This window comes from Atractosteus spatula, chromosome 4 (genome assembly GCF_055471065.1).
Source record: "Atractosteus spatula isolate fAtrSpa1 chromosome 4, fAtrSpa1.hap1, whole genome shotgun sequence".
Classification (NCBI taxonomy): Eukaryota; Metazoa; Chordata; class Actinopteri; order Semionotiformes; family Lepisosteidae; genus Atractosteus; species Atractosteus spatula.
Genome location: NC_142709.1, coordinates 54,971,912 through 54,995,834, shown reverse-complemented (window position 1 = coordinate 54,995,834; position 23,923 = coordinate 54,971,912). Strand labels below are relative to the sequence as shown.

The window sequence follows — 23,923 nt, the reverse complement described above, 5'->3', positions numbered from 1 at the left end:
ACTGGCAGATAACACTGCTGATCTGGCGTTCAGCTTACAGATCGAAAGGAGGAACATTGCTGTAGTCCGTGTGTAACTTCTCTATCACATGATTGTTCTCAGGCTACCACCAGGTACTCCTCACTAACATCAGGGCCTGCTACAGTATGTGGCCCATACAACGCCTCTCAAATTGTCTCATCGGAAACACTTTTACACAGGATGGAACATTACAGACAAACCATACAGAATATAAGTTATTAACTCCCATCTTTATATATACAAACATATAAATACATATAAACAACTAAAAATATGCAAATAAATATGAAAAAATACATGTAAGTGTTCAAATGAATTTCCTTGATGCCTAACATTGTGTATATGGTTAATTTTTGTCTTCAAAGAAGACACATAGTGACTTTTTTAATTGATTTCACCATTCCATGACCATGTACAGTACATTGCATCAGTATAGAAATCATCCCTAAACATTGGATGTTTGTGCTACATCATTCCGTAAGTGTACAAATTCTGCAATACTGAAGCACATCATTTGAAACTGACTGAACTTCTTCTTCGGCTGCCCACCACTTATCCTTCTCCTTCCAAACAACCTCAGCAATGTGATGCTCAGGGTTTCAATGAGGTATCGTCGCCCTCTGTAACAGGAACTTGTCCTGTTACGCTTATAGAGGTCGGATGAGTAATAAACAGCCCTCTGTCCGTCCTTGTGTGTGCTGGGAATCCACCCTTTCATTGCAACTTCCCAGCCCTGTCACGTGACATCTGTGGATTAGGCGATGGCCGGGGGAGTTTAGTTTCAGTTTTTCAGCCAGACGTGTACGGCAATAAAAACACCCAACTTGAACTAGTTGTAAGATTTTTCGAAACTGTATTCACTAAACACCCCCAAGTACACTGGTTGTCATCCATTACACAGCTATTTTAACGTACTGTAACGCATTCGAACAACCTGCAATGGTGGCCGTATGCGTTACACTACATAATGTAAAGGCTACCTTAATGTATTTGCACTACACAGTACAACAGATTATTCTGTGCAGTTTTAAGTAAAAACAAATAGCCACAAGGCGTTTTGTATTTTAATCCACATAAGCTACCTGCATCACGTGGATGGGCTAATTATTTTGTTTAACGGATCCAATGAACCCGTAGCTCTAATTAAGGTCTTGTACACCTGATTTCATGAAAAGAGAAAAAAGACTACTACAGAAATGGGGACATGGTGAATTTGGCCTTTGCAATATTCACAAAGCTTTTTCTACAAAATCCTTGATATTTTTCTTCTGATGGCTTAACATCAAAAGGACTGTAGAATGACTGTCTCGCTCACGGATATCTAAGACTAACTGCAGGCGCTGTAATTTACTCCCATTAAGATTTCATTTGTTTAAATCTGATTCCTCATGTGAAATAGCGAATTTGTGTTAAACCATGCTTGAGTATAGAATATTGTGCCTAGTGCTTCATTTTCTCCAGTTAATACATACGGTATATACAGTATAAGTTAGATATATAAGCTTTTTTATATGTGTTTTTTCTATATATAAAAGGTTAAGAAACCCTGATCCATGTTATCTTGACAGTAGACACTAAAACATAAGATGTTTTAAACACACAATTGAGCACGGTATTAAATCTATTTTAGTTAAGCCAATGCGAACGTCCAGCCAGTTAGCAGCTGTACTGTATGTGTAAAAGGCACACAGCATTTTCACAAGAGTAAAATTAAAACGGGAAGACAGAGTTGCGGAAGTTCGTGCCTTTAACAGCATAAAACTCTGAATTGTGAATCAAAATCTTTGACAGCTCTAATTTTTTTTTCCACCGGTTGGTTGAACAGGGCAGGAACGATCCAGCAATTGGAGAGAAGATACGGGGTCATATGATGAGACGCGGCGGCGAGCCTCTGTCACATGACCGCCGCTGGCAGCTGAAATCACAGGAGAGTGTGGTGACAGGGCTATGCTGTCCGAGATTGCACCTTTTTGTTTGCGACATTAAAAGTTTGGTGCTAATGATTTCGTTCGCGTGATATTTTGTTTTGTTGGCGTATCATTCGGTAGACGGCTTCTCCTTTAGCATTTTTCATCTCTCTGCTCTTAAATACACAGCATTGTGGCAAACGGGAATGGTTAAGGATTATTCTTACCGGCTGCGGCTTGGATGCGGAATGATCTGAACTGACGCTTCCTTGTTCTTCAGCTGAAGTTTTACTATCGGCAAGCTAGCGGAGTAGATCCACGGACACGATGTCGGAAAGGACGCCGCTCCTCCACTACCGGCTCTCGGCCAGTGTCAACGAGTCGGACCCCCAGCGCGTCGTGCAGGAGCGCGGCGCCGGCGCCGGTCCGGCGGCCCCCGGCCCCTCACGCCGGAGACAGAGCGCCCAGCCGCAGAAACTGTCCACCTTCTTCGGCGTGGTCATCCCCACCCTGCTGTCCATGTTCAGCGTGGTGGTGTTCCTCAGAATAGGTGAGTTTATCGGTGTGTGTGTTTTTTTTTAATCCGTGACAGTGATGCTTAAACTTCTTTTTTTTCCAGCTGCATTCGTACCCTGTTCTGGTTGGTTATCACCCTCTTGATGGTTGACGTTTCCGTAGTAAATAGCACATTTTATTTTAGACAAGCGGGGTACAGTGTGTGTTCCATGCAATTCTTAACGCTGAAACCGCACGAGAGAATAAAAAGGTCTCGGACACATTTAAATGTCCCGAATTATTGTCCCTCCACTGCTGGTTACATGGCTGTCCTGTAAGCTTTAGTTAAATTGACTAAACCGGCGCGTCCATGTGAGATACAGTAGTCCCGGACCAGACTGGGAATTCCCGGGGCACCAGAGGTGAAGAAGTCCGAGGAGGCACTACAAAACATCCATCAGGAGTCCAAACGATCTGATGCTTTTAGGAAAACGCCTTCATCTTTGCATACCGGCAACGTTGATGAAGTTTCAGGAGTTTACATGTAATCCAAAACCGGCGAATCTCCCCTTTCCAAGTCTTCTCCTTGCGTGAACGTTATCAGTGGATTTCCCCGTCCTCTCCCGACTCTCGATCTGCCTGTGAGCTGGCTGTAGCACGACGATTCTGCGAAAAATTAAAAACTCCATTTTCACCGCAGTTTGAACCATTCTGGGTTTCGCCAGCTGAAACTCTTCTACGTGTTGTGTCAAACCTAGCTACTTTTATTACTTAAGCATTACACCTCCGTGTAAATAGACTCCAGACAAACGCCTGGTGATGGCTTGTTCAGACCTGCAGCTCATAAGCCGTTCCGGCGTTTAAGTTTCTGTTCTAGTGGTTTGTGCTTCTGGTCGACGGAGAGCTCCTTGTTAGATACTGACTTTTTATTTTCAACTGGGCTCTTAGTCACCCAGACTACTTGATATCAGTAATTGAACACCCTGCTTGATTTATCTTTTTAACCCGTTTCCAAAATACTTTTCAGTAGGTTTGTTGCCGTTTGCTCTCTGTTTTGCATATTAAGAGGTCTCTCCCTTATTAATGCTGGAGTACATCCTAGAAGGTGACCCCATTAGCGATGTCCACATGGTATCGGACGCTCCTGCCAGAAGGCGCTGTGTACTGTAAATGTCCAGTTGATTAAATTCAACACACCTGTGTGGGGGCAGGTCAACACAATTTACTCTCCCCTTATATTACTTCCTCATAGTTAGAAAATAAGGTCTTTGCCCAGCTAATGGGTTAAGAGCTGGAAACATAACCCAGGAGAGTCTGGGGTCCTGCAGGACAGATTGAGGTGTCTGTCCTATGTTGGCCATCATGCTGCCACACTGACGCTGTGCTGAAGTTTTGTGTGCTACAGATTAAAATGATCATTTTCACGACACAATAATATGATCTTTAGGTTACACTTCTTGCCTCAGACGATCCTGACATGCATTCCCAGCTCTGTATTGCGTCTGGCTCAGATTTTGGATAGGAGCTCAGAACTGTGTGTGCACGCGCGATGAGGAAGGTGGCATATCACTGATCTTATCGGCACTAGTGGCGCAAACAAACCTCGAGAGAACAAGGTTGCAGGGCTTTTACCGATCAGACTCGTATTTTTCTCCTGTCTTAATCACCCAGCTGTCCCTGTGGAAGAAGAATCTCATGGATTGAGATCAGTTGTCAGGGGCAGCCCAGGCAGGTCTCTGGCATGGGCAGAGGGGAACTGAGCTTCTGAAGGCTGTTTGCATATCTCAAGCTTCAAACTCGGTAGAAAGACTTCTGTGTATAAGAGAGTTCTCATTGAATGTCATCATTCTTTTTGAACACGCTGTGTGATACTGTACCTGTTGTGTTGGGTTCCGGGGCATCAGTTTTTCCAAAAATCTTTCAACTCTTAAAAACTTCTCATATCGGAGACTAGTCGGAGCTTGGCTAGTTTTCCAGGAAATGTATTCTGTGTTGTAACTAAGTTGGTTTTACATGCAAGGTTCTGAATCCAGCTCTGGCTTCGCTGAAGTGTTGAGTTGGGGGACAGATTCCGTCCCTGTAGTGTCTGATGGGGTCCTGTGTGTGTGTGTATGTGTGTGTCCGCAGGGTTCGTGGTGGGCCAAGCCGGGCTGTACCAGGCTATTGCCATGTTCTTGGTGGCGTACCTCATCATCAGCATGACGGTGCTATCGGTGTGCGCCATCTCTACCAACGGAGCGCTGGACGCCGGCGGAGCCTACTGTATCCTCTGTTGCCTGGACACCAGGTGGTCGCACAGCCGCGCAGAGCTGGCCTTGCGCCTTGGTGTGCTCTGGAGCTTCCCGGTACAGCTTTGCTCCAAATGTCGTTGCACAATCCCTCCAATTTCTGCAATACTTCATTTTCAAGTGCTTTTCTGACATTTATATAGGAGTGAAGATAATGCACAGCAGCTCTTGATGCATTGTGCTGTAATTTAGCCTTTTTGAATGAAAGGTTTTGATGAAATAACACCTTTGTAACTGAAATTCAATATAATTTGTACAGTACATTTTGGTTAATATTTAGATTTTCCATTCTTTGCTTTTTAACTTGCTTGCAGTGGACTGCTGTTTCAAAAATATACCAAATACTCTACTACACAATAAGTAATTGTGATACATGTAGAGTATATTATAAGCATCTAGAAGTCAGTTAAAGCCTTCATTTTGAGTGTTTTATTTGACTGTTCCTAACATGACTTGAGAATAAACCAAGCTTGACATTCGGTTATCTTCAGTCCACACTGATCAGCATCTTTACAAACCTCGTCATGACCATTCAAGGTGAACTATACCATGAGCTTCCAGTAAGAAGTGCTGTAGCAGCTAATCCATTACATTTATCAATCATCCATTTTCTAAACTGCTTTATTCCGTACAGGTTGTGAGAGAGCCAGAGCCTATCTCAGCAAGCAAAGGGCAAAAGCAGGATACACCCTGGAGGGGAAACCAGTCCATCACAGGACACACAGAGAATCAAACTGTTCTTTTTTTTCACACATCCATGCAGTTAAGGGCCAGATCTTTATAGTGTAATACAGATCTGTTAGGCTCAACTTCACTGAAAGAAAATGTCTACAATTTCAAGCATCATGGCAGGATAATTTCTGCATAAAGAAATTTCTTCTTTGGGTGAAGAGCAGACCAATGCAGAATGTCTGTAACTTTAACATCACAGGGTAGCTTTCCAAAACATTACACAAATCTGATTTGGCTGGCATTCTGTTTTTTTTTTCCCTCTGACTCTGGGCAGACCCGATGTGAGAATTGTTTGGGCTTTGAGGGGGTCGGTCAGTCAGTCAGCTAGTTTTAGCACACTAGCTTCTACCTCTGTCTCTAAATACCTTTGAATTATTGTGCTTTTCGATTTGTTATCCAAAGGCTTTATCTTGGCCTCTATTTATTGCCTTTACCCTGTTCGTCTGCATGTTCTCCAAGTTCTCAGGCTTCTGACCATGTCTGGAATCCTGCTGAAAATAGGGCCTTTTTATTCTCTCCTCCTTACTTCTGGAACACACTCCAGTTTCTCCCATCTGTACCTGTTTTAAATCCAGCCTATGGTTCTTCTCCAGAGCTGATCTTCCTCTTTTGTTAAGTCACTGAATATTGGCTGCCTGCAGTTGCTATCTAAACCTTTGTGCTGTATGTTGACAAGCATGTGCTGCAGAGTTAGAGAAAACTACTGAATAATATAAATTACTGTGATCTACGTCACTGTTCAAACATCTGAATCCTAAGCAATCAAACTTTAAGGAATAGAGAATTTATAATACATTTTTCTGAACCGTTTTAGCCCAAATTCTGTAGTGTTTTTAGTTTTAAAATGCTTCAAATTAGATGTTCAAAAAGTGGGCTACGTTTCTGACTGGAACAAGTAATAGGTTTATTCCATGCTGAAAAAAAGAAGAGAGAAAAAAAGAGAACCTAACGTTTCGGCTGTGGAGCCTTCTTCAGTTATCCCCACGGCCGAAACGTTGTGTTTTCTCTCTTTTTTTTCTCTCTTCTTTTTTTCAGCATGGAATAAACCTATTACTTGTTCCTTTGGAGCCTACGCATGCTGACGCAGCTACCCACCTGAACTACGTTTCTAACTGTTACACTTGTCAGAAATATGTGAGGCTAGTGGGAGGTACAGTATAGATGACTGAGCTGGTCTGTTTCCCTTTTTGTCTGAGTTTCCAGCTAATCCAGGTTTGTGTACTCCAGCACTCCCCCATACTCCAGGGAGCCTGCGTGTACATTCAGTGGTTTTGCTGACAGGGCTCTGTGTGTGAGAAAGGGAAGTACAGTACCTCTGTCTCAACTGTGCAACTGTGGCTTTCCAGCTCAGGTTTGGGACTTTTATGAACAAATGAAAGCTGGATTCTGACACACATACACACACCTTCGTGTACTTCAGAGTCGCGCTGTTTCTGAGAAGTGTCGATATGCCTTGTCTTGGAATTCATGTTTGTTTGTCTACATGCTTTTATATAGGCAAGTGTGATTAGGATTATTTCAGAAAAGTCCTTTCCTATGCGTGTCCCAGACTGCATATATGTGTGAGTGTGTCACAGATATTGTTTGAATAGTACAGAAGTGTCTGCTTCTGTTTCACTAATAGACACAAGCTTATTATATTTTAGCTTCTGAAATTTGAAATGGCCATTTTCGTTTCTTAAGTGCTGGCCTTGTGTTTGAGTCAGTCAGTAACTGCTGCTGTGTCGCACATGTAAAGCGAGGACCTGTGAACGTGCTCCTCTGACTCCCTTGTCAGAGACGTTCATGTTATGAGATGCTGGCAGCTTTGCAGTGCCCGACAGGAGAGTTGATGCTGATTGGAGGAGCCTCTTTGTAAATTGTAGGAAATTAGAAGACAATCCATGACTAATGTCCATCCTATCCCAGTGTTGGTATGTCAGTTGTGTGCTGCTGGTGGGGGAATCCCTACACATTCTGCTAGTGACCTAGGTTAGGAGCATTGACATCTAGACCACAGAGTTCATCCTGCACTGGATGAGCAGGGTCATGGGTTGAAGCATGTGAGAGATCGACGTTCTTTAGTGTGTGCATTAGAAGAGTATCTGAATAATGCAGATGGTGTTCTCTGACAGGGATGATTTTTCTTACTGACTAAGGTGGTTAAAGCTTGAAATCTGAGATCAGCTGGTCTCGGTGTGTTGATCAAGCAGCTCTCAGTGGGAGAAAAGAAGGAAATGATCTGTTTGGTGAGGGAATAAAATGACTGTTCCTGTAAGTGTTTATGGTTTCTTTTCATTGGTGTGAACCACCTAAAAACTGCTGGGTCATAGTCATTTTCATTTGACTAGGTTGTCAGGCTATTGTGATTCTGCGTACATAAGAAAACCAATGCACTAGCTGTTCACAAATAGTTTAGCTCCTGTGAGTAAGTGGAGTCATGATATTGGTTTCATAGCCAGCAAGTGTAGCTCTGCTGGTGTGTGTACTGTATGGGCGTCTAAGGGATTGCATGTGTGTCCTTTGCTCTGTGTGAGTGCCATCTCTGTGGTCCTGTCTGCCACTTCCTCGGTCTTCTGGTTTCTCTGATCTCTTCTGTGTCGGAGTGGCCAGCTTCACGCACCTGCTCCTTAACCCTCCCCGCCCTCTCAGACATGATCAGCCGAGCCATGGGACCAGAGTTTGGGGGCAGCATCGGGATCATGTTCTTCTTCGCCAACGTGTGCGGCAGCGCCCTCTTTGTGCTGGGGCTGGTAGAGGCCATCATCGACACTTTCGGCGTACAAGCAGGTACGGAGGAGCAGTTCGTGCTCAGTGTGCGCCATCTCGTGTCTTGCCTCGGTCCAGGAGAGTCGGTCAGCCTGTTGATCTGAAATGAGGGAAGTGTCACTAATCTGTTAAGTGTAATTGACATTGTAAAATTTGACATGTAGGAATGATGTCTCTTTTTATAGATATACTAGAGGATTATTTAAATTTATGGTACCAATACTTCTGTAGATTTGCTGCCACTTATATGGAAGAATGACCTCTATATCAATGTATTTTTACACCTATAAATTGGAGGATAACATTCAGTTAAGTACTGCCTGTACAGGTGTGTAAATACCCTTATTGTTCAAGTGTTGTTGAGTTATTCTGAACAAAGGCGTAGAAATTGAGTTTTTGATTTCATTTATGCAATCTTGTGTAAGGCATTTGTCTGTTCCTTGTTTCACACGAAGGAATCTTGCACATTTGCCAAGATTTACGTGTTTAATTTGTGGCAAAGCAGGTTTTGCAACTATCCTGATACTCGGCAACTGGCTGTGCCTGTAAAACGATCCAAAATAAGAGAAGCAACTTTTTTATGCCTCTTTCTCATCAAGTAACCTATTAATGCTTCTTTTGTCTCTCGCTTCTTTCTGGCTTGCTCTGTGTCTGTTTCTTTGACCTTGTGACCCTGCCTGGCACTCCCTTCTCCCAGACACGGACGGGGTTGGTGGGGTGCGTGTCCTGCCCAGCTCGTACTGGTGGGCGCTGCTATACGGAACAGGCATCCTCCTGCTGTGCCTGCTGGTCTGCCTGGTGGGCGCCCACATCTATGCCAAGGCCACTTTCCTCATCTTCCTCATTGTCATTGTGGTGCTGGCCACCATCTTCATCAGTTTCTTCGCAGTGGGGCCACATGCTGTGCCCCTCCCCCAGACCAACGCCAACAGCTCCGTTTCCTACGCCAACTTCACGGGCTTCAAGCTCAGCACGCTGCAGGGGAACCTGGGACGTGAGTACCACACAGCCGGCTGTCTGACCAGCACACGGGCAGACTGGAAGGTAGACGCTGTTGGCCGACTGGATAGGCAGCCACATCAAGGCTATAAGCTGCAGAACTCGTGGCATCTCAGTTATTCACTTATTTATTGTTAGAAATGTTATTTAACTGATTTGACAATTCTCCAAATCTTTTTAGGGCACTTGTATTCATTTTTGCGAGTGATAGTTAAGCTTTGTAGTTGATTTAAACTGCTGGAGGCAGAAGGGATGAGTACTTATTTCTTCAGTGTTAGCCAAGTGGTTGCAGTGTTTGCCTGCCTCTGTCTGTGGCCATCAATGGGTGTACACAGATCAGATGGACCCAGGGGCAAAGGGATGTAGAGAAAGTCAAGTCAAGAGGCCAGGGGACATTTGGAGCCATAATGGGAGTCAAGAGGGAGGCAGACGTCTGGAGAGATGCAGAGAGATGAGCTCTGTATGCACACGGGAAAGGGGGGTGGTGCTGTAGATCTGTGGGTGGAGCTGAGCCCTGTTTCTGCCTCAGTATGCCGGTGTTTCTCTGCAGCCAAGTACACTGTGGATTACACCACTGGCACCCAAATGACCTTCGCCACCGTATTCGCGGTCATGTTCAACGGCTGCACAGGAATCATGGCTGGATCCAACATGTCAGGTGAGGGCTTGGAGCTGCAAACAAGTACCGTACGTCACTTCTCGATTTAAGACATTTCTGTTGAGTCTTTGTTTTTACCTGCCTGCTGGAATATTGATTTGCTCTTATTCGCTCACTTGAGGTTGCAGCTGTATTAGGGCAGGCAGGCTACAGGAACAGGCTCACACTCCTGTAATGTCCTTTTGCTCCTGAAGTTGTGATTGTTTAAATTTTTTTCTGACTAAAGTCGCACAGCTTTCCAGTATATTCAAACATCGCACTAATCCAGACCTTGCTGGGCACTGAAAACGTAAAGTGCTGACACCCGTCTGACAATGATTCCACATGCATGTGATTGCCCACAGCGTCCAGTTACCAGGCAACACAAGAGCACGTTTGTGCAAGGGGTTTGTGCGTTTGTAGCGTACAGTAGGTTAATGCCTGCTGTGTTGCAGCTAATTTCATCCACTAACTCAGGGGTGATTCTTTACTGATGAGCAAAATCCAAATACAACATCCTTCTGCAGTACGATGAGGGCTTCAGTGTTGCACTTCCCAGTTAGTTTGGATAATCGGGACAGCATGCTGAGCTCAAACATGCATTTGATACTGTTTAAGCAGAGATGGGAACTGGCCCTTAGTTTCAGTCTGTTCTTCCTGAGTTATATACAGTAGTTATTCTGACTAACTGCATAAATATTATACTTCTAAACAGGCTCCCAGGTTTTTATGAGTAACAGTACCTTTAATAAGGAGACAGCTTTGAGCAATCAGCTGTGAAAGACCAGAAGAAAAACCATAATTAGTGTTTAATTAGCTACTCAGGCTGGAACAAAAACTAGGAGGCCTCCAGGAGTGGAGTTTGAGACGTGTACTGTCAGTGGGTCACAGTTTCCTTCTGCTGTTCTATTATTCTCTGTATAAAGCTCTGGAGGGAGCCCTCAGTCTCCTTTTCCGCAGTTTTGTTCAAGGCTGCCTGACTGCTCAGTGAGGCCTTGTTTAATAGCTTTGGCTTTTCACAAAGGTGCATCTCCCACGTTGGCCCTGCTGGTTTTTGTTGGCGATGACTGTGTGTGTGAGCTGTACTGAGCGGCTGGCCCTTCCGTTTCCCTCAGGTGACCTGAAGAACCCCAGCTACTCCATCCCGCGCGGCACCATCACCGCCGTCATCTTCACCTTCATCATCTACAACCTGCTCAACGTGCTGGTGGCCTGTACCTGCGATTTGTAAGTCCTGGACCCTCTCTGCCTGCTGTTTTTTTTTTTCTCTCCTTCTCATTTCACTGCCAAGCTTCTTTTGCACACTTTTTTTCTTTCTTTGATTACTATACCTACATAAAACGCAGCTGCTGATTTTTGTAGATGTCTAGAGGCAGCTTGCTGAACTTCAGGGCAGTTTACCTCAAGATCTCTGAGAAACCCAGGTTGTGATGAATTAGCGCAGCCTCCCCCTCTCTTGGTCTGTGTGTGTGTGTCCGTCTCGGAGTGTCCTGCGCACCGGCTGTGTTGCTTTGTGTTGCAATGCTGTGTGCCATAGTCTTGCAGAGTTAGTGTTGAAGAAAAGATCTAAGATGTGAACAAGGGGTTAACTGATTTCTTTCTGCACAAAGGCTTCTTGTGACCCAAGACATTCCATGCTTAAGCACTTTTCAGTTATGGCAAGGATGGGAGTTAACTGATAAGAGATTCCAAGTGCAAGATAGAGACTCCCTAACTAAGGAAACATAAAACCGGTCATTCAAAGTGGTCAAGGTCTTGGGAATGTCCAAATGCAGGACCCCGTTATGATGGTAACAATTTGCGTCAGAAGTGGCTGAAGTTTGCTATATGAACTAGAAATTTTGTACCTATATTCCGAACAATAGTTTGATCTCATAGTCCCTTGCATGCAATAAACTTGGTTGTTTAAACTTCATCTCGGGATACAGAACTTATTTCTCTGTTAAAGCAGTGTCGTCCTCTGCCCGTGCTGCTCAGCAGCTCAAGAACGCAGGGTGTTGCTTGGCTGTGCTTCTGGCTGCCGCTTGTTCAATCTGCGTGTTGTGTGACGCAGCGCTGTGGTCACAGCCTGGGAAACACCAAAACCTCAGTCAGTCCCTCGCCTCGCCTCCCGTCACCACTCTGGGTTGCAGACTTGTGAGAGAGCGATGCTGTGTGGAGCCTCGTGATTTTGCACAAGAAGAACCGCAGCTGAGAGGCTGTGAGTCTGGTGCTGAAAGTGAACGACGGGGCGTCAGTGTGTTCGTGTGCTCAAACACCTTTTTTTTCAGAATGTTATTCAAACCTGCATTTTCTTTGGTACTGATAATTGTAATCCTCACAGTTTCATTTCTTTTAAGCTTTCATTAGACTTCTTATTGTCAATCCTTACTTTTTGTTTTGAGCACAGATTTGAGCTAGCGCATAGTAATAAAAAATTCCAGGTTGATTAGCTGAGTTCAGTCAAGGGACATTAATCTGTTTCTTTGTTATTTCGTGCTTCCAGTGTGAGTCTCATCTGTGCAGGTGCTAGAGGTATACCTGTGTTTAGATGTGGCTGACTTTTTTTTTAATCCAAAACAATTTATAGAGATTACAATTACAGGTACCTGTTTGGTTTACATACAAATCTTGGTGCCTGACAGCACATCTGGGTTTGCTGGAGCATTCTGGGCTAGTGTTAGAGTTAAAGCATCTTGTTCAATGGTGCAACACCTGTGTCCCACTTGGGATTTGAACCTGCAGCCCTTATCAGAAATTCAGAGTCCTGACTCCTGAAGGTGTAACCTTCAAACTGAATCCATACAGACACCAATCCACTGAAGCTCAGCAGGTGTGAGCCTGGTTAGTACCTGGATGGAAGACTCCTGGGAAAGCTAAGGTTGCTGCTAGAAGTGGTGTTAATGGGGCCAGTACAGGGCGCTCACCCTGCACTATAGTGTAAAAAGGCACCATCCTTTGGTTGAGATGTAAAACCGAGGTCCAGAGTCTCTGTGGTCATTAAAAATCCCAGGGCGTTTCTCGAAAAGATTAGGGGTGTAACCCCGGCATCCTGGCCAAATTTCCCATTGGTCTTTACCAGTCTTGGCCTCCTAATAAGCCCCATCTACTGTATGAACTGGCCCCCTGCTGGCCCCACAAACACATCTTCCAGGAGCAACCTTAATTTTTCCCAGGAGGTCTCCCATCCAGGTACTGACCAGGCTCACGCCTGCTGAGCTTCAGTGGGGTTGTCAGCTGTGAGTTGCAACAGTAATAAGGGTTCTGTTAAGTGTAGTGACACTGGTAATCGGTTAGGGTTAACTTTAGTCACACTGGAAAAGAGGCACATTTTCACAATCCTGCCTGTATCCCAGCAAAGAAAAGGTAAGGGCAGCGATTATTAAACTGATAATTTTGTTTTTTCAAAATATATTTAAATGGAAGGTTTTGGGTGCGTTGAGTTTTGAGCTATAAAGATTGTAGCAGATAAACATTGGAGGTCTGGATTGTTAAATGCTGACGTGTTGTAATGAGGTTGGAAACCTTTTAGAATGGGGGGGACATTTTAGAATGGGAGTTTCTCTTATTAAGCTTTAAATTGCCTTGAAAACCTTGCTGCACATTGTACAAAGCAGACAGCTGCATAAGTAGTCTTGAGTACACATTTAATTAGGAGTGACTATACAGTATACAGTGCTGCAATGGAAAGCAAACTTAAAAACCGCACAGTAGAAATAAAAAGCACGGTACTTTTCTTAATTCACCCAACAGTGTTAATTAATGTTTAGAGCCGTTGTTCCTCTCTTTCACAGAGGCATATCCTGATCACAGCAGGTAATGGGGCTAGAACAGGCACTAGGCAAGAGGCAGCTGAGATTCACACCTTTCGAATTTCGCTAAGGTCACGAATTTTCCTTGATCAGCATGGCACTTCTCACCGGTGCCTCACCACTCCTGGGTTCCAGGTTCTGGCCTGGGGTGCCTTCTGCGTGGAGTTTGCATGTTCTACCGCTATATGCTTTTGATGTCTTTTACAGCATCGTTCTTCCCGTGATATAAAGATGTGCTGTCCGGGTTCTTTGGCATGTCTAAATATTGTGTGCATGCCCAGCAAGGGGCTGGCAGTCCTTCCAGGGCGTAGTCTCAGCTTGTGCCCTGTCCTTCCCAGATAGACTCCTGGTTGCTTCTCACCAGAGAGACATAACTTTCTAAAAATGATGGGGTTTTTTGTATTTCAGTGAGTGTTCCAAAGGTTTCTTAGATAATGATTTAGCAATTGAGTATTTCAATTGCGGTGCTTGTTGTTTTAATCTTTTGTGCAGTCTCTTTTAAAGAGGAAAAAATAGCACAGGCAAAAAGTCCCTTAAACACTCTGTGCAATGCTTTGTGAATGCAGTAATTTCCCCCTCAATTTTTTTACATCCTGCACTAGCTTACATGGTGGTGTTTGCTGTACCAAAAGCACACCCTCTTGAGAGTTTAGAATAAAGACTGCAGATGAGCAAAGCAGTTCAGCTTCTCAAGAGTGTTTGGGTTTTTAGTAGCTTAGAGATCTGTGGATGTTGTTTAGCTGTGTGTTGGAAAGCCAGCGTGTTAGCTTTAACAACATGGTTGAACAGCTTGTTCCAGACTCCCACAACCCTCGAGCCTAAAGAAGTGCCCTCTGTTCTCTGAACGGATGTAAGCCTTCAAGTATTCTTAGGTTTACAGCTATCGTTGCTTTCAAACGTGTTTTGTAAGAAAAGCTGCATTATAACCTCAAGATATCATGATGTGTAGGAATGAGGCCTGACTTGAAGGACGGTTCTGTGACAAATGGTGTTGCTGTATTTACAAGAAATGAGGAACGTAGCTGTTTCAGGGAAGGGAGGAGAGCGAACTGAAACCTGGTGCACTTCTCTCGTATTTCCATTTCAGCCATTAATTTAACCTCACACCTCGAGTTGTCTTTTTTTTTTTAAAAAAAGTTTGATCTTCTGAAGCTTAATTAATTGGGTTTCCAAAAACATTGTATTAGCCATCATCGTGTGCTTTCAAGGAGAGAGCTGACTTAAGGACACATACCTGCTGCTCAGATAGGAGCTGACATGCTGAAACTGAGTTCAGTGAAGTTGCGGCTCGTTTATATTTTGAGCACTGGAAAGTTTCAGGCACATTTTGTATGGTGACATAATCTAATATATAGTTATGTGGAATCTACTATGTATGATTTTGGTGCTGGAGCCCCAGGTTTTAGAAATTTGAAGTACCTAGTTCATATGATGTGGTAAAAACATTTTTTCTGCTTAAGCTGTATAATTAGTAAATTACCTTAGCTTCCACCAGGTGGCAGTCTTTAGCAAGTCAGGCAGCATGGGAACAGTAACCTCTCCTATCTGTCTGTAGCAGCACAAACACCTAAAACGGCTGTAGAGCTGGAGATACCAACTTTTATTTCAGTGTATTTGATACCTTTGCCACTGTTGTCGTAGTCAAGCCCGTAATGCCCTTGATTTTCCAGACCTGTGTCAGAGAGACAATAGACCATAGTGAGAGAGCTTTTTTTTCCAGTGATGGTATATTTTTAAGATAATTTTTAAAAAAAGGATGGAAGATATCCAGATTTTCCAACATACGTTCATTGCTGGTTCTGTTTGCAAGCATCCCTCAGAGACGGATATGGCACTTTATAACAGGGTGAATAATTTGGAAAACGGCAGCTAGACTTGTGTTTGGGCATTGCTGTGTGAAGATATTTATATCTGGTTTTATGTCCTTATCAAGTTTTTAATCTGTATTGGCCTTGCAGTGTCCGTTGCTTCATAGATATCCTCTAGTGGGAAATAAAAGTGAACATTGCTCCCCTGTCTGCTTGAACATCACTGACTTAATTCCCTGTTTGCTCAGCCCAATAAACGAAGACAGAATGCTCTTCCATACTCAAAAGGTCACTCTGCCTCTGTGAAGAAAGGAGAAAAAGGGGATTAAAAGCAGAAAGAGGGAGGGGTGGAGACAAAAAGAAAGCCTGTGAATGTGTATTGGATTTTTAGTTTAGCCATAAGTATGGAGGGTGAGAGGCCACGAAAGTGTAGCTTTAGGCCATCTGTCTTCAGCACTGAACCTGTCGTGGGTTAATAGATTTCTTATCTGAGGGCTCCAGCACATGATTAGCCTCTCTGCTCTGAGAGATGACGGCCTTTCATTTATCCGCACACCTCTGGACCCAGGATAATCTTCTTCGGAGCTGTGGAGAGTGATGTGCTTCTCCGAGACGTGGGAGTGAAGGTGCAAGTCAGGCATTGTTGCTAAGCGAGGGTTGAGCCCTTAAAGCAGAGATCCACACTCCTGGACCTGCAGAGCCAAAGCTGTAAGCTTTTCAGGAAACGGAATTATTATTTTATAATATTACTAACCCTTGTTCATGTATTGGGCAGTAAGTGATTCAGGTAACTAGTTAAGTGTTCAGGTGGAAAGGATACCAGAAGACCTGTAACTCCGGGACCAGTAGTTTTGATTACTGATCTGAACATCGTCAAGTCAGTGTCTCGGTTGTAGATCAAGGACAACCATTTGTAGATATGCTATGGCCGTGGAACTTGATCTAACGGTTTTAAATTTGAGTATTTATTTTTTTACCCCTCTAATAGGAGTGTTTGAGCAGGTGCTGCTGTGATGTGCTTGGCTGTTGGTGCTGGTCTTGTTTCTTGACCCCCGTTTTTTTATGAAACTCCAATCTGAAGTGCCTTTGAGAAGAAATCTTTGGAGGACCTCAGGTCGTCACTCAAAAGCATTGTTAGTGCTGCGAAGTTTATTGGTGTATTATTAAATTGAGCATGCAGTACTTGAGCCGAAGTGTCTCTTTCTTAAAAGGTCCGTTCTGGTCAGGCTCATATTTTGGGAAGTACTGCACTGGAGGCCTGGGCATGCCTCGAGTTTCCCCATAACGCATCACCGCAGGGCCTCAGACCTCACGATAACAGTGTTTTCAAAATCCCCGGTTACTATTCTGCTATGTTTGAAAACAAAAACAAGATTACACTTTAAGGTTTCAGGTGAATAAAGACATATTCGTTTTGTCTGTAAAAATGACTCCAGTCTCAAGTGGGGCTTTGCGCCAACACCGAGTCTGACATCACTTGGGAAGGCCTCACTCCGCCTCACAGGAGTTTAAGTGTTTTTGATGTGGTGCTCAGTAGCCTTTCAAGAATATTTCCCTGTGTAACCAGCAGGGGGCTCTAGTAGTGCATAGTCTCTGGCTCCAGCTGCACATAGTCGTTCCTGTCCTACGATTGCATGACCGTCCAGAAGAGAAACTGTTCCTTTCAGCAGACTTGTCCTGAAACTGCTTATTGAGTCATCTGTCTTCACTCCTCTTACCCTCTTGGTTTCTCTCTCTTAATGTGTTGCTCTTCCTGTCACTGGTGACTCCTACCACTCATGCAGTCTGTCAGCACTTCTGCCACTTTCTTTTTTTTTATTTGTCATGTGGCAAACGGGCACCTCGCAGACTTGCCTGTGCCAACAGGATTGTCTCTCTGGCTGCTGCTGGTGAACTGGGCAGCAGTGCGCCAGTGGTGGTGATGGGTAATGGGCTATAGGTATATTTTGGTCCTGTGCTGAATAGACTGGTGTGGTAGTTGAGAAGATTTTGGTTGTTGTATCTGCTACTCTCTGCAAACGTGCAGAGGAGGGGAGTGTCGGTGGTTGTCAATCGCTTCAGCCGTTCGATGTACCAGGTGTCTGAGAAGTAAATGAACGTGCCCCTTCAATGTTGCTGCCCCCATGCCTGAGAGAGAGAGGGGCTGTCTGGCTGTCTTGCCATATACTCTGCGTTTGAAAAGTGTAATAGTACCTGCTGTGATTTTCAGCTCTAGGGGGAGAAAGGTTCTTGTGACTTTCTGACACCCATCCTGGTCCTGGATGGCTGGTGTGTCTACAGGTTTTCAGTCCTGCTGAGCTTGAAAAGGCCTAAATCGACTGATTATTGTCTTGATTGAATCGGTTTGATAGATTCAGGTGTTCCTGCTTTAAAGAGATCAAGAGAACCTGCAGACACACAATGAAGCTAAGTTAGTGTGGAATTGCTCATCCTTCTGTGCGGTGCTCCCGAATCAGTTTGCGCTCTACCCCGCGCTGTGCATCATGGGATGCCCCATGGTGAACCCTGGATAAAACCAATGTGGCCTTGGAGCTTGCATATTAATTATCGCCTGTATAATTACATTAATTAAAATCTCTTATCCTCCTTTTGTTCTGCTATCTCTCATACACAGCTAGCTTGGGTGTTCTTTTCTTAAATCTCGTTTTATCTTTTCTGCTCGTCTAAACAAGCACGTCCAGGCTGAACTGAAGCCAGATGTTAACGTCCACAATACCAGAACACGCCGTCTCTCATTCTCTTCATCTGCTATCTCTGGACCACAGCAGGGGGGGATCGCGTTCCCCGTTTTCTCTCTCTCCATCTCCTCCTCGCTCTCCCTTCGTGTGGCTCGCAGCCGTCTTGGAAATCTCGCAAGGGCAGCCTGGTCGTGCTCGGGGTTTCGTTCCAGGCTTCGGTTGCCGTGGAGGAGCGATGGGCACCAAGTGAGGCGGCGGACAGTTGGACGGGAATGGTCCCGGAGATTGATCGTAGCTCCGACTTCTTCAGTCCCATTGCAAGGACTGTACACTGCAAAGCTACAGCAGTTGCACAGTTCTGAAACCGCACAGCCAGAGATGGGGAGGGGGCAGGGAACACCACTCAGCTTGTTAGCTATTGATCCAGTTTAATAATCCTCGGCTTTGGCATTTCCCTAGGGAGCACTTAGATTAAATGTGTGCTTCTCTCTCTCTCTCTCTCTCTCTCTCTCTCCCCCCCTCTGCCCTTGTCTCTTGTATCACTTCATACTTCTTTCAGTCTCGCTGTAATCTCTGTAATGTTTTGCTCCCCTGGTATGGTGGATGGCTGGTGTGTGTGTGCACGTTATCTGCCGAAGTGAAGTGGCAGTACTGATCTCTTCTGCCTGTGAAGTGGTGGTGGTGGGGGGGGAATGTCAGCCAGTGTTTTTGTAAAGAACAGCACACGTCGTTTCTTATTCCTCCCAGTATTTTGCTGAGAGGCTGCTTGGCATGGCAGTTAACAAAATTCTCGCCTGTGAGTGCTGTGGGGAAGAAGGGGTTAACTCAGCCAGGCTCCACTGCTCTCCATGCTAGTCTTCAGCCACACGGGAAAAAAAAATGGAAAAATAAGCACAAGTAACAGAATCCGTCAATGTCGCTACTGACGGAGCAGTATTGATCTTGGTGACAAACGCAAACAGGGTGGGAGCTGGCAGGGGTGGGGTGTTCATGTGTCCGACTCTGACCCCCTCAGTACCCAATGCTCTGGGCTCTTCCCTGGGATTTGTATGTAGCACCTCTCTAAGGCTTTGTAAATGCTTTAAACTGAAAACATAATTGGAGGAAAAACAAAATGCAGCTTTAAGAAATTAAGTTGAATAAAGAGAAAACGAAGGGCAGCTTGAAGGTACGGTGGTTAGCATTGCTATCTCGCAGTGTTATCTGTGTGGGGTTTGTATGTTCTCACTTGTTCATGTGGGTTTCCTCCCTTATGAAAATCTGTTCCATCTTCTGCTTCAGTGACCTGATTTTCTTTCTAAAAACCTTTGAATAAAGCCATGAAAACCAGATTCCTTCCGTAGTCTTGGTAAATAAACTGGTAGGTTACCTGGCTTCTGTGGTGTGCGTCTTTGTCAGTGTGTCTGGTCTGGATGCCAGCCCATCACAGTGTAGTATATCATGCCTTTCGTGGATAGGCTCCGGCTCCCCCGAAACCTTGTACCTCGTAGCAGTAAGAATAGAAAAGGATGGAAAAAGAAAGTAGATAAATAGTCTGTTTGTAATGGGGTTGATGCATTTCAGCAGCATGTGAGTGTCTAATGAACTGTAGCCCACTAGGCCAAGTGTGTAAAAACGGGGAGTTTGTTCACTGTCTGGATTTGAGATCAGCTCATAGAATGGCTTCAATAAAATGTAGATTGCCTGAAGTCTGAGGAGGTCAGTGGTATAACAATGTTATACCTGTGAGCAACAATGTTTTTACATTGGTTCAAAATCTCACCGGTAACTGGGGAAGTTCAGCTTATTCTGCTGAAACAAGGTTATGTGCTTCCATTGTTGTTAAAATCTGAGCAGCAGGATTCTGAAAGTACCACAGTCATGCTTGTGGAAGATGACAGTAAACCATGGTCTTCGGAGGTCCTTAACCAGGGATCTCCACCCGCCGGGTGTGACAGACTGTGAATCCCAGAGTGACTGGCTTCATTTGTGGTGAGGATAAAACCCTGAATGAGTAGTGAATGCTGCACTTCAAATGGGCCAAAAGGCAGAGAAAAGCTGACCCTACAGTTGGGGGGTATTATCAGTTATGGGGAGAAAGTTCTGACATGAGCACTCTGGGGTGATAACTAGTTGCCAGGTGTTATAGATGAGTCTGTTGGAGTCTTTCTACAAAATCAGTGCATGGTTAAAGGGTCCTATAGACATGGGATTGACATTGCTGTGAATGCTTAAGGGAAGACCTGGATGGGTGAAGTCCATTCGCTACTTGGGTATAAAATTTAGCCAGATGATTGTCTAGTAGTTTACCTTTGTGTATCTTTTAAACAAAAGTAGATTACCTACAGTACTAACTACCCAATGGAGTGGGTGTGCTGAATGGCCCTCCCCTGTAGATGCAACATCTACATTTTTTTTGGAGGACAGCAAGGTTCCTTCAGACATTGCAGAACTTGCTTAGTTTTTCATAAATGTTTTGTATTTGCAACTTTTACAAATAAGTCTGTATAACCAAAACGCTTTCGTCTTTAGCAGACTTAAATAAATTGACTGCTTAGTATCTCACAAATGTTTCTGAATTTAAGTACAGTATAAAAAGGTGTGAGTAAAAGCGGTTGACATTTTCACATATTCCTCTTTTAAAATAACAAGGGGGCAGCATAGAGTAGTGGGTAATTCACTGCCTTCACAACTGGAAGGTTATGCACGTACAGTATATTACAATACATAAAACGCGTGTCTGTTTTACAGATGCAAATAGAGTTGGAGTGTAAAAACAGGAGAGGCTGCACACACTGTCAGGCAGGCTGACGTCAGACACTTCTAGGGCAGACCAGCCTGTGTGGCTGAAAGCGGATCATGTGTGTTAATGCCAAGCTAATTCCACGTTAAACCTCCGAGCTCCCGTTGCTCAGCTGTAAAGCCGATTGGAAAGGGTCTGAATGGCTGAATTACAGTTGTTTTTTTGATTTTCCAGAAATTGTGGGGGCTCTAGTCGGAAAGCTGCCATAATTGTCCGCGCGTTTAAGCCAGCTATCAGAAAGTTAAATACACAGCTCTGCCATACTGTCTTCTGGCCTGTGTTAAAATTCTCTAAAATACTCTAGATGCCAAGGTAGCTCTGGCTTCTGACTTCTGTTTCTGAAACCTGCCAGCCACAGGCTTGCCACAAAAGCAGAAGCTTCTGACGAGCGGCAACACCAGACTTCCTGGTTATCTCCCACTTCCCCATAACTTCCCCTTCCACTGACTGGCAGACCTGCGCTGCTTCCAGCACATCTCAGGGCTGGCTTCTCTTTTTTTTATTAATGATGAGCCCAACGCAGAGCTGGAGCATTCCCCTTGCCCATCCCCGCCTTCAGGATTCCCTCCATTCTTCTGCTGGGGTGCTCCATAGTGGTGGAGGGGCCCCCTGGTGTTCGAGAGCCCAGGATTCCCCAGTCGCTCTGTGGAAGCGCCCTCTGCTGGCCCACGGCAGCATAGCGCAGCACTGTGGGTGCACAAGCCAGGAAGGTGCTGCAGCAGCCTCCCTGCGCCAGGATCTCTGCACTAAGTCCTGCTGCTACGGTTCGTTAACTTCACGTAATTGATTTCTGAAACTTTGCTCCTGGCTTGATTATACGTTTTCGGCTGTGGATTTACTAAATTATTGGTACAGATTAAACCGTCTGTGACCCGTGCAGAACCCTGCTTGTGCTCTGTGAGCGGTGCACTGCTCTCCTTTCTGTTAGGAGGAGGTGATGGCTACAGTCAGAAAACTTTTAAATATAACCCTACAGTTCTTCCTGGGTTATTTTTGTAGCACAAACCTTAGTAGAAACAAACGTACCCCTCTGTTATTAAAAACAAAGTTAAACAGGCCACAGGTGTTTGAACTGGTGGTTGTCATGATATCGGTCTTTATACTGGGAGCTGGGGATTCTACCAACAAAAACCATCTACATGTTCAGCTGTGTAGTTTATCCCATGTGACCCACAGCAGTGCGAGACCAGGTTTCTGGGGGCACCAGGTACTCGTGTGTATCATTTGAAAGTTTTTGTCAGTTAATGGATGCAATATCTACTTCAGCTATACAATTTGTTTTTCTCCGTGGTCTGTTAGTTTTGATTATATAGAATATGCACCTGATTTAAAGTGCAGTGGCTATCAAACATTCCGCTTAAACCAGAATTGCAACACGTATTTTGTTTCGTTTTTCTGACTCTAGCACAGGACCTCAGGTGTGTGTTTCAGGGTTAGGGTTTCTTGCCCAACCCCTCAATGGGCTCCGGGTTCGCAGGGTCAAGCCTGAGTGATGTCACTAGCTGACCCGTGCCTGAGCAGTGCCGAGTGTAGAGTGGGATTAGTCGGCCAGGGCTCTTCTCTAGGGCACCTGCAGGCATGCACTATTGTCTGGGAGTGACACGCCTGTCCTCCAGTTGGCACAGGGCTGTTCAAAAACAGTTGGTTGGAAGGTGTATGTGTTGGAGGAGTCCGCCTACTTCTTCACAGTCTCCCCTGTGTGCGGTCACAAGGTTCGTGGCTATTTCAAATCAGGTGGCATGGGTCTACTGTAGGAACAAGTAATAGGTTTATTCCATGCTGAAAAGAAAAGAAAGAAAACACATTTCAGCTGTGGAGCCTTCTTCAGGTGTGGGTCTACTGTGGGTTTGGGTCTACTGTAACTAACTGGCAATTCTAAATTTAAAAATTATAAATTGGACCACTGCAAAATCCATCCGTCTATTTTATAAATCCTTTATCCAGTACAGGAGCCTATCTTGACCAGTAGCAGGTGCAAGAGAGGATACACCCTGGACATACGCAATCGCAGGACAGAACACCAGGGCCAATTTCCCCAGAAGCCAATTAGCATGCCAGTGTGTTTTGGACTGTGGGAGGGATGACAAATTCATAATTTAATAGGATTATAGTCATATTCATATTTAACTACCTGTGTATTCTAAATTTCTTTGATTGACCCTTTATGATATGGAGCTTGCTTTGGACGTAGAAGGATCAATATTCCAAAATGCCCATCTACCCCCAACGGAAAAGTCGATATTTGTGAATGCTTTCAGGTTTGATTAACCATAAAAAAAATTCAAATTCCTCTGTCAATAAGCATTGATCAAAATATAACTATATTATTCAGACTTATTCATCCAGAATCTTATTAATGATTGACTCATTAGTGAATCTGCTTTTGGCTGTACAGTATAAATATGTTCTCTAGTGCTGGAATTTGACCTTTTTTTGAGCTAAATTACACAGGCAAACAAGGACCTTTTTACCACATACTGTATTTCATTGATCCAAAGCCAGTGGAGCTGGACTGGTCAGCCTCTGTCAGTCAACAGGGACTCGTGTGACTTGGGGACCTCCAGTGGGTCCTGCCTCTTCTTCAGGGTGGGAGGGAGGGTCAGGAGGTTTTGGGGTCCCCTCTGTCGGCTGTGATGTGCTGGAAATGGCTCTTCTGCCTCTGTGGCGGTGGTCTCAACTGAGGAGTTGGTCATCAGATTCCCACAAAAGTTTTTTAATTGGTACACGTTTTGGGATGGCGTGGAGCTCATGGGGACGCTGACAGGAGGTGATAATGAGGTGCAGGCAGTGTGGGGTATCAATCACAGCCCGACCCTGTCTGGGGCACAGTTACATCTGTCAGCCCTGACTGCTGCCTTAATCCCCCAGCTTCATCAGAACACAGCCTAATGAATAAAGGCCACACGATATATGACATCATAATACTTATTGACCTCTGCTTTCTCAATCAGCTCAATAGGATGAAGCCTATATGAAGATTAATGTACTGAGGCTCGGTTTTAGTTATTAGGGGGAATGTGCCACTGGGTATGGGTGC

The 23,923-nt window shown here is 44.6% G+C and overlaps 1 protein-coding gene across 1 annotated transcript in view; it reads left to right on the top strand.

Annotated features, from left to right (window-relative positions):
- The first annotated feature begins 1,944 nt into the window (after window positions 1-1,944).
- LOC148836618 (solute carrier family 12 member 9) overlaps window positions 1,945-23,923 on the top strand; it is a 61,392-nt gene continuing 39,413 nt past the window's right edge. Inside the window, exons 1-6 of the mRNA XM_088914743.1 lie at window positions 1,945-2,478; window positions 4,551-4,685; window positions 8,075-8,212; window positions 8,889-9,185; window positions 9,741-9,848; window positions 10,943-11,054. Of these exons, the coding sequence (XP_088770869.1) occupies window positions 2,256-2,478; window positions 4,551-4,685; window positions 8,075-8,212; window positions 8,889-9,185; window positions 9,741-9,848; window positions 10,943-11,054 (1,013 nt within the window). The 5' untranslated portion in view covers window positions 1,945-2,255. The remainder of the gene's footprint in view (window positions 2,479-4,550; window positions 4,686-8,074; window positions 8,213-8,888; window positions 9,186-9,740; window positions 9,849-10,942; window positions 11,055-23,923) is intronic.